This window comes from Aquila chrysaetos, chromosome 11, assembly GCF_900496995.4.
Source record: "Aquila chrysaetos chrysaetos chromosome 11, bAquChr1.4, whole genome shotgun sequence".
NCBI lineage: Eukaryota > Metazoa > Chordata > Aves > Accipitriformes > Accipitridae > Aquila > Aquila chrysaetos.
Genome location: NC_044014.1, coordinates 42,473,193 through 42,484,058, shown reverse-complemented (window position 1 = coordinate 42,484,058; position 10,866 = coordinate 42,473,193). Strand labels below are relative to the sequence as shown.

General features: G+C 47.9%; 2 protein-coding genes across 2 annotated transcripts; both read left to right on the top strand.

Moving 5' to 3' along the window:
- The first annotated feature begins 574 nt into the window (after positions 1-574).
- Positions 575-1,501, top strand: LOC115348228 (olfactory receptor 14C36-like). The gene has a single exon (XM_030030620.2). The coding sequence runs from the start codon at positions 575-577 to the stop codon at positions 1,499-1,501; it is 927 nt and encodes a 308-aa protein (XP_029886480.1).
- A 5,159-nt stretch (positions 1,502-6,660) lies between these two features.
- Positions 6,661-7,611, top strand: LOC115347939 (olfactory receptor 10K2-like). The gene has a single exon (XM_030029662.1). The coding sequence runs from the start codon at positions 6,661-6,663 to the stop codon at positions 7,609-7,611; it is 951 nt and encodes a 316-aa protein (XP_029885522.1).
- Positions 7,612-10,866: the final 3,255 nt, after the last annotated feature.

Sequence of the window (10,866 nt, the reverse complement as noted above, 5' to 3'; positions counted from 1 at the left end):
TAGAGAACAATTCTTATGAGGAGTGGCTGAGGGAACTGGGTTTTTTTAGTGTGGAGAAGAGGAGGCTGAGGGGAGACTTTATCGCTCTCTACAACTACCTGAAAGGAGGTTGTAGCGAGGTGGGGGTCGTTCTCTTTTCCCAGGAAATAAGTGACAGGACAAGAGGAAACAGCCTGAAGTTGGACCAGGGGAGGTTTAGATTGGATATTAGGAAAAATTTATTCACTGAAAGTGTTGTCAAGCATTGGAGCAGGCTCAGCAGGGAAGTGGTTAAGTCACCATCCCTGGATGTATTTAAAAGATGTGTAGATGTGGTGCTTAGGGACCTGGTTTAGTGATGGACTTGGCAGTGTCAGGTTTACGGTTGGACTCAGTGATCTTAAGGATCTTTTCCAACCTAAATGATTCTATGATTCTGTGACTGGAGGGAGCAGCATGAAGTTCCTCTTGAGAAGGACAGAAACAATGTGGGTGGTTTCTCTGAGAAACAGAACAGGTTTTCCTCAGAGAAGCCTGCGCTGACTTCTCCATGTATTTTTCTCCTTGTACAGCACCCAAATCCCAGAGGCACCAAATGCCCAACAGCAGCTCCATCACCCAGTTCCTCCTCCTGGAGTTTGCAGACACGCGGGAGCTGCAGCTCTTGCACTTCTGGCTCTTCCTGGGCATCTACCTGGCTGCCCTCCTGGGCAACGGCCTCATCATCATCGCTGTAGCCTGCGACCAGCACCTCCACACCCCCATGTACTTCTTCCTCCTCAACCTCTCCCTCCTCGACCTGGGCTCCATCTCCACCACTGTCCCCAAATCCATGGCCAACTCCCTCTGGGACACCAGGGATATTTCCTATGCAGGATGCACTGCTCAGGTCTTTTTCTTTCTCTTCTTGATGTCAGTGGAGTATTTTCTTCTCACCCTCATGGCCTATGACCGCTACGTTGCCATCTGCAAACCCCTGCACTACGGGACCCTCCTGGGCAGCAGAGCTTGTGCCAACATGGCAGCAGCTGCCTGGGGCAGTGGTTTCCTCTATGCCGTGCTGCACACTGCCAATACATTTTCACTGCCACTCTGCCAAGGCAATACCATGGACCAGTTCTTCTGTGAACTTCCCCAGATCCTCAAGCTCTCCTGCTCAGACTCCTCCCTCAGGGAATTTGGGGTCCTTGTGGTTAGTGCTCTCGTATTTTGGGGCTGTTTTGTTTTCATTTTTTTCTCCTATGCACAGATCTTCAGGGCTGTGCTGAGGGTCCCCTCTGAGCAGGGACGCCACAAAGCCTTTTCCACGTGCCTGCCTCACCTGGCCGTGGTTTCCCTGTTTCTCAGCACTGGCATGTTTGCCTATTTGAAGCCCCTCTCCATCTCTTCCCCATCCCTGGACCTGGTCATGGCAGTTCTGTACTCGGTGGTGCCCCCAACAGTGAACCCCCTCATCTACAGCATGAGGAACCGGGAGCTCAAGGATGCCATTAGGAAACTGATTTCATCAACACCTTTGTAGTAGTGATAAACTTCCCATCTCTCTCCAGAAATCTCTTCCAGGCTATCCCATAGAAGTCTTGACCGTTTTCTTGTTCTTCTTCTTCTTCTTCTCATTATAATTTCTGTTTAGAATGTGACTACAGAAATGTTTGTTTTCTTCTACTGAGGCATGAACTTGCTCTCTGTCACCTGGAGCCGGTATAAAGGTGTCGACCACTGGGTCAGAGTTGAATCCCTCACAGCATCTAATAGAATGGGATCTCCTGTGTGCCATGGGCTTTTCTTCCAATGCTGGTGTCAGGAGTAGGCATGAGCGATTGGACCCCCAGAAGGACGTTGGTCAGGATTCTGCATGGCTGCAGGAGCAAAAACCTGTCAGTCACATTGTTACCCATTAGCAACTGAGGAAGGGATTTCAGACTCACCCATCAGTGTCTGGTGACAGTGGAGGCAATGACTGGTCACCGTGTTTCATACTTGGGGTTCTCCCCTATTGACTTGTCAGACGACATCATTCTTGAGGGTAACTGGAGCTGCCGGGAGAGCCTGAGGGATCTCCAGGGACAGTGAATTCCTCCAGTAGGCAGTGAGTAGAGCCCCACAAATTGAGAAAGCACCGAAGGTGGAGTCACCCACAGGTAAAGTGTTGAACTGAGGTATCCACGGGGAAAGGAGAACTCTGCAATCCCAGAGGAGGCAGCAGGGACCAGGCAGGTTGGTGAAGGTAGGCTGGAGAATGATTAGTGTCACCCTTATGCAGTGGAGGCCCACTCACCTGTAGTGTTAATGCACAAGAAGGACTTGGGTCCCTCAGAATCATTCCATCAGGGCTTGCAGACACTCGTACATGTCTTGGACCACCCCTGGCACCTCAAAAGCCTCCAGGTCTTCAGCATAAGCAGCTAACTGCCACCCTCCCTCCCCACTGATTAAAGAGGATATTCAGACCAGGGGCTCACATACAAGTTCCTCTTTTGTGCACACTTGAACTGCGGCAAGAGGAATCCCAGCTCCTGTGGGTCTGTGGGGTGCATGGGGGGAGCTGAATACCCATCCAGGCCAAGGGTTTCTAACCAGTGGCAGGATATCTGCCTTGGCTCAGCTGAATCACCTCCCTACTGTCCTGGTTTCAGCTGGGATAGAGTTAATTTTCTTTCTAGTAGCTGGTAGAGTGTTGTGGTTTGGGTTCAGTATGAGAAGAATATTGATAACACACTGCTGTTTTCAGTTGTTGCTAAGTCATGTTTAGTCTAAAGTCAAGGATTTTTCAGCTTTTCATGCCCAGCCAGCGAGAAAGGTGGAGGGGCACAAGAACTTGGCGCAGGACGCAGCCAGGGCAGCTGACCCCAGCTGACCAAAGGGATATTCCATACCATGTGACATCATGCCCAGTATATAAACTGGGGGGAGTGGGGGTGGGGGGATCACCGCTTAGGGACTAACTGGGCGTCGGTGGGCGGGTGGGGAGCAATTGCATTGTGCATCACTTGCATATTCCAATCCTTTTATTATTATTGTCATTTTATTATTGTTGTTATTAGTTTCTTCCTTTCTGTTCTATTAAACTGTTCTTATCTCAACCCACAAGTCTCACCTTTTTTTTCCCGATTCCCTCCCCATCCCACTGGGTCGGGGGGGAGTGAGTGAGTGAGTGGTTGCGTGGTGCTGAGTTGCTGGCTGGGGTTAAACCACAACACCTACACAGGGGAAAATGTACCTCTGGCTGCCTAGGTGTCCAGCCAAAAAAAGTAAAAGAAGTAGGGGTTAACAGAGGAGGAATCTCCATCTCTTTTTGGTACCCATTCTCTGATAAGCCAAACCACACTGCTGGAGTTAGCTGCTCTCTGCTCTTTGGAGAAGGAGCTCAAGGATGCACTGAGCAAATGGATTTCATAGCCATTTTTCATCTGTAATAACTTGCTAAGCCTTGTGTAGTCATGACACCCATGGTATCTCAGGTCAGTTCTGCATTCTGCTTGGTGTTCATTGCTATTGTTGTCTATGTGATCCTCATGTTCACACAGAAATGTCTGGATTCATCCCAACTCTGCTAATGCATAAACCTGTTGTGTCTGACCTTGAAGCATGTTGTGTATGTTTACAACACTGTCACAGCTGACTCCCCAGTACTATCTCTTTAAAAAATGTCATCTCACTGCAGAGATCTTCAGGGCAGGTCCTGAAGACCGGGCTATAATTCAAAAGATCATGCAAAGAATACAGGGAATAAATGGCACCCAAAAAGATCCTCTGGCTTTGCTTTGGTTCTCCAGTGGCCTGAAGGATGAGCTCAGCATCCCAGAGTGATATGATGGGGACCCAGGTCTGGATCCAGGGCTCAGGTGTCAGTGCCTAGTACAAATAGAGTTGGACAATTGTCTCATAGTTACCTGCCTTGAGCTGCCACACGTGCTATAGAGCTAATTGCAGACACTCATCCTTCTGGAGAGGAACCGGGAAAGCTCAGGGGCTCTGCAGGGACCGTGTGAGCCCAGGGGTGAGCAGGGAGCTTCACAAAATGAGAAACCATCCAAAGTGTAGTCTTAAAAAGGGAAAGCACTAAATCCGAGCGCGCAACGTGAATTGAGGACTCTGCAATCCCAGGAGAGGCAGCAAGCAGGAAGAGTCGTTGATTCCCGCAGTGGTAGAGAGGCCTTGTAGAGACATCTCGATAGATTAGCGTGCTGGGCAATCACCAACCATATGACATTCAACAAGGTCAAATGCTCAATTCCGCACCTGGGATGGTGTAATACTGGAGGTGCATATAGACTCGGGGACAAGAGGCTGGAATGCAGCCCTGTAGAAAGGGATCTGGGGGATTTGATTGATGGTAAGCTCAATATAAGTCAACAATGTGCCCTGGTGGTCAAAAGGGCCAACCATGTGTCCTGGGGTGCATTAAGCACTGTATAGCTAAGCAGCCAAAAGAAGTGATTGTCCCACTATACTCAGCATCAGTGTGGCCTCACCCCAAGCCCTACGTGCAGTTTTGGGCTCCACAATATAAGAAGGGTATAAAAATATTAGCATGTGTCCAAAGGAGGGCAACAAAGATGGTGAAAGGACTAGAGGGCATGACTTATGACGAGTGGCTGAGGATACCAAGTTTGTTCAGCTTAGAGGAGACTGAGGGGTGTCCTCATTGCTGTCTACAACTTCCTCGTGAGGGAGATGGAGAGAGGTGCTGATTTCTTCTCTCTGGTGTCCAGTGATAAGTCACGAGGGAGTGCCTTAACACTGCATCAGGGAAAGTTCAGATTGGATATTAGGAAAAAAGTTCTTCACTGAGAGCGTGGTCAAGCACTGGAACAAGCTCCCCAGGGAAGTGGTGATGGCCCCAAGTCTGTCGGTGTTCAAGAAGTGTTTGGACAATGCTCTTGGATATGTAGTTTAACCTTTAGGTTGCCCTGTGTGGAGTTGGGAGTTGGACTTAATGATCCTCATGGTTTCCTTGCAACTCAGGATATTCTATGATTCGATTATTCTTTTATAAGATTTGGGGTATAGCCACAAAACCAATCCCTCCAAAAAAGCCTACGCCCGACTGTCCCTTCCCACAGCAGGGGCAAAGGATAGCAGTGGAGGGTGCTGCAAGCCCACTGAGTCCAAGGCAGATGAGGACTTTGTCTGCAACAGTAAATGATAACAGAACAGGAAGAGATTTTTTTTTTTCCCCTCAGTCTCTGCAAGGAAGAAATAACTAAAAGTGCCTGATTGATCCTAGTTATTGCTAAGGAAAAATCCTTGAGTCTTGAGTTCAGCACACATCCATTACTGAGAATTGCCAATGGTATTTTTGGCATGCCTAAGAGAAACAGATCAGCTCTTAATTATGTCCATTGCAACCAATTAACAATGCCTGTCACTGGTGTGGACACAGCAGTCCTTAGGTGGATTAATGAATATGCACCACCCCCTCCATAAGAGCTGGTAGCTGCTGTCCCCTTGCCCAAAGGGACAGGAGGGCTAGGACTATCAGAGAGGCTGGTGATGCCTCCAGCCACAAGGGCTGCAAGCCTGCTCCACGCCTGAATATCCTTCTGGCCAGTGCAGGTATGGTTTCTGGCTCATTTTCCCCCTGGCTCCACAGTTTTCCTTTCTGCATCCTTATTTTCCAGTGCTGGGGACTGGAGGGGAGGAGAGGGAGAGGTGCTGTAGCAGGACCCTGCACACAGCCCTGCTGTCCTGGCATGCATTAACCCTTGCAGAAGGAAGAAGGTCTGACTTGCATTTATACAAAACTCCTTTGCATCACTGCCCTTTGTATGAGGAAGGAAACATGCCGTCTATGTCCACCACTATCCCAGGGCAAATGGTTCCCTCGTTCCTGGGGAGAGCCAAGATTCTTCTCCACATGTCTCCTCTTGGAAACTACCGCAGCACCGGCAGCTGTTTACGCATGCTCCCCTTACTGGAATAACCCCGACTTGGGGTCAAGGATTGCCGTGGGTTTGCAGTGGGAGTTAGCTGTGCTGCTCAAACCCTGTTTTACCTGCTTTTCTTCTCCATCCACTCAGCACAGCATTGCCAGCAGCTCCAGCGCTTCAGCTTATACAGCTCTTCACATGTCACTGAGAGCTAACACACCCCTTGTACGAGTGAGAGGCTCTGAAATGGTGTTTCCTTCCCTGCAGGTCTCAGGAGGTCTTTCAGTCACTTTCCCAAAATCACAGCTTACAAGAAAGAATTCACAGACCCTCCTCCACCCCTCTATCTCCAGGCTGTAACTTTCCTGCCCTTGTAGTGATTGCCTGCAGCGTGCTTGCACGTAGGTAGGTGTTGCCACTTTCTCCACTGTGAAGATGAGAAATGGGACTTCCCCAAAGGGGACGGTGCTTTCTAGGTGAGCTCCAGCCACTGTGCCATCACAGCTCCCCAGATCACAGAGAAGGAGCCATGTGTCCTTGAGCTACCTGTGCGCTCTCAGGAGCTGCAGCAAGGCCAGGAGCTGCCCACAGCGCCCACCAGCCGTTGCGTGTCCCAAGCCAACGCACAACACTGTTGTTGTCCCAGGAGGACAACCAACACTGCAAGCACAGAGGCCAGGAAAGGGGTTTTGTGAGAGATTGTCAAGCAAAAATTCTCTTTGTCACAGCAGCAGGCCACCTTGTACTTTCTGTGACCCGGGTGCTGTTTTTCTTGCTGCCTGATGTCTGGAGAAAACCCTTCATTTCCATGGGGAACAGCAACCAAACCCTCGCCACAGACTTCATCTTCCTGGGTTTCTCCAGCCTCGCGGAACTGCAGAAGCTGCTTCTTGTGGTGTTTTTGCTGCTGTACCTGGTCACTCTGAGCATGAATACCACTATAATGATTATCATATGGGTTGATCGGAGCCTGCACACACCCATGTACTTTTTCCTTTGCATCTTGTCATTTTCCGAGACTTGCTACACCTTTGTCATTGTCCCCAAGATGCTGGTAGACTTGATAGCAGAGAGAAAAACCATTTCCTTCCTAGGCTGTGCTGTACAAATGTACTTCTTCCTTTTCTTGGGGTGCTCCCACTCTTTCCTCCTGGCAGCCATGGGCTACGACCACTGCGTTGCCATCTCCCACCCCCTGCATTACAACAGAATCATGACTTGGCAAGTGTGTGCTCAGCTGGTGGTTGCTTCTGCTCTGAGTGGCTTTCTGGTTGCCCAGGTGGTTACCCCCTTGATATTTTGTTTGCCTTTCCAGACATCCAGGAAACTCAACCATTTCTTCTGCGACATCTCCCCTGTCCTCCGAGTGGCCTTTACTCACACAAACCTCAGTGAGGCCATTATCTTCACACTGGGTATCTCTGTCCTTACAATCCCACTGATGCTGATCCTTATTTCATACCTCTTTGTTGTCTTAGCCATCTTGCAGATCCCTTCAGCCACAGGGAGGCACAAAGCCTTTTCCACCTGCAGTGCTCACCTGATAGTAGTGATTGTTCATTACAGCTGTGCCTCCTTCATCTACCTGAGACCTGACTCCAGCTACTCATCGGATCAGGATGCATTGATCTCTGTCACTTATACCATCCTCACTCCCCTGCTCAACCCTATGATTTACAGCCTAAGGAACAAGGATGTCAAAATGGCTCTTCAAAAAGCAATCAGGAAAAACATACTATCTCAGAAAGTTTTCCAGTGAAGAGGTTAAGATGAGCTGCTTCATGACCAGGTATTTTCAGCCAACAACTTCCAAAAAAACATCACCCCTTTTCCATACATCCTTTTTTGCTCACAGAGAAGCTTTCAGGAATGACATGACAGCTAATCATGGTGTGTGGATTGTCCGGCTCATAGTTCACAAATGAGTTTCACCATGTCTAGTGCACACAGGCGACTCGTGGGGGGTTACAAAAGTGATCCAGCCTTGAGTTGCCTTGAGGCCCTGTCTCTCTGCAGAGATGACTCACGGGGAGCTGTGTAGACAGCTTAGCCCTGGGTTGTCTGATAAACCCTAAATTAAACAGGGCAGTGGCTGCACCATTCAGAGAACCAAAACCTGAACTGAGCCTTGAAATCCCTTAGCAAATAGCATGCCCTGAGTCTCAATCCAACCACTATCCAGTTGCTGAGGAAGCAAGGTAAAAAAAAAACCAAAACCTGGAGGGTTTCAGCTTCAGTTTCAAGTGACAACCTTGTGTATTCAAACAATCACAGACCAATGAAGGAAAGATAAGGGGAAACTCTACTCAGATATACATAAACCATTTAGGCATATATCATAATCCACTCAGACACAGTCATACACACCATTCCACAAGTCAGGGGATAAAAACTCTAAGATTCAGGTTGGAAATGGGGGGGAGTCACTTCTCTAACTATACAGTTGGCTTGCAAAGGAAACCCTTCCCCCCCCTTGATCGGGACGCCGGTCAAGGTAACTTCCCTGGGATTGAGAGTCCTTACCTGGAGGGGTAAGTGAATATTGTTTATGCTTTAAGTTTGTAAATGCGTTTCTGGTTGTCTGTGAATCGCTTATGGTTGTAATAATGTACTACTTTTGCCTTAAAAAATTGCAATAGTGCATTCCTCCATCGTATCTGTAAAACCTGCAATAGTGGCGTGTTAAGTCTGTATGTGAAGTTCAAATAAGTTGTTTGCTTGAACCTTGCAGTTAAGTCCTTTTCCGTCACACATGGCTGCTAAGAACCTGACATTAACAATCAACAAATTCGAGTCACAGTGAGACTGGAAACATGACTTTCAGTGAAACACAATTTTTTTTAAATTTAGAAACCCACATTTTCACTCCAGCGATAGTAGTTTCTTAGGTACAACTTTTTCACATGAGCCATTTACTAAATAAAAAGAATAGATGTTGAAATAATTTCACAGTGAAACTCCTGGGTTTTAAGATGGCAAACTCAGGGCCATGTTTGTATTGTGTATCAAGATACCACTGAACTCTGACACCCGCCCATCTGCGTGGTATTGTAGTGCCCATCAACAAAGCCTGCAGGGCCAGTAAACTACTTCAGCTTGTATCAGCCTGCCGTGGGCTAAATTTATCCACACAGCCATAAACCAAACCTCAGCTGATATGTTCACTTGCTGACCTGTGTGAAGCTGACCACAACCCTAAGATCTTAGACACTTGCAAAGCATGTGTCCGCCAGCTTCAGTGAGAATGAGAACATCTGTTGAGATGGACCTACAGAGTGGCTCTTCAGGAACAGTGCTCTCAGAAAAATGACTGAACGGGACCTCCATAGGTGCAATAACTGTGTTTTCCTTAAATCAATGGAGCCACCTGGGAAAGTGAAATTAGGAAAACTAGGAAGGGAAATATTTTCCAGAGGAAAAGACCCTGTGGTAGTGTTCTGCAGAAATACTCATTTTTAAAACCATGCTCCATCATCTTTCAGAACTTCTGTCATGCACAGTCAAGTGCTTCCCTCCCTTCACCCGTGAGACTGTCCAAGTGTCTCAGCACAGTCCTGTGCTGAGCTCGCTCTTCCCAACCCAGGGCGGTGGGCAGCACACGTGCAATGCCCAACACTGAGCCACCAATGATCTCTCCAACAGAGTTCTTGAGGAATGACAAAGGAAACAGGCTTCGTTTTCTGGACAGAATGAAAGGGTAGAAGGTAACAAACCAGAAAAACTAAAAGGCACCTGAAACTTTTCTCTATTTCTAGGGGGTTTTACCACATCAGAGATACAGTCACATTTCCTCCAAAACTTTGTATGTCACATTGCAATTTCTCTGGCTCAAACCCAGCAGAATTTCCTCTCTGCAGAATGAAGAGACTTTGGGGGGGTCAGTGTTTCCCTAGACAGAGACATTCACATTTCTAATCATGTCCCTTCGCTCTGAACATCAGTGCTCTTTCCGTTAAGCAGACTAGACTGCCGCTTTTTGGTGTTTCAGTGTGAGGTGTTTCCTCTGCTCCGAGGCAGTGTGTATTGCTCCTTTCCCACTCATTCTGTTTTTTTGTGGATGTGCAAACCCTTGGATGCAGCATTTCTTTAGAGCTCCCACTGTTGCAGTCTTTATTTCTAGGGGGTTTCAAAATACCAGAGATAGTCAAGTTTCCTCCAAAGCTTCATAGGTCACATTGCAATTTGACTGGCTTTAGTCTGGTGGAATTGCAGCCGCTCAGAGTAAAGAGCCTTTTGGGGGTCAGTGTTTTCCCAGGTATTCTTGTATGTAATCCAATTGTTTTGGTGTGAACATCAGTCCACTTCCTGTTAAGTTAAATAGATCTAAACTCTTTGGTCTCAATGTCCTCTGTAAAGCCTTGGCTGCAGCAGTTCAGTTCGGTTCAGGGATGATTCTGCTTTTGACAGCTACTCCCTGAGCTCTGATCACAGGTTGGGTTCTTTTGTCACATTATTTTCATTGCAAACATGCACTATTTATTGTGGGGTGAGTAGGTCTAGAATCAGGAGACTCCAGAGGGATACTGCCCTGAGCCCATGCAGCAGGTAGGGGATGGAGCAGAGAATGGAAGAGAGGGTGCTGCAACGCCAAAAGGCACCTGGGGACTTTTCATAGCCTTTAGCGGAGTGCTCTACACATGACACTGGGTAAATCAGGCACCACCAGCAGTGACTTGAGCCCATTTTCATGCAAAAAATGGATTGTGGAAGGAAGAAGCCTCTGCAAAAATGGTCCAAGCAAGAGATGGTGAAGGAGTCAGCATTTCACCCAAACAGTGAGAACCTGATAGACTGCAGGAGGAAAACCCTCTCCTTTCTGTTAATTGAAACTAAACCAGGCGAGTCCTTCCCTTGCTTTATGTCCTTCTTCATTAATTCCTGGTATGATGCTGTCAATAGTTTCAATAAAGGAATTGCAGAGCAGTTCCCCAAGGAAGTTGGTTTTTGCAGGGGCTGTTCGCAGACGTCTAGTGGTCCTTGGCTCATTTGCAGGGTTCAGCTCCCACCCGGCAGT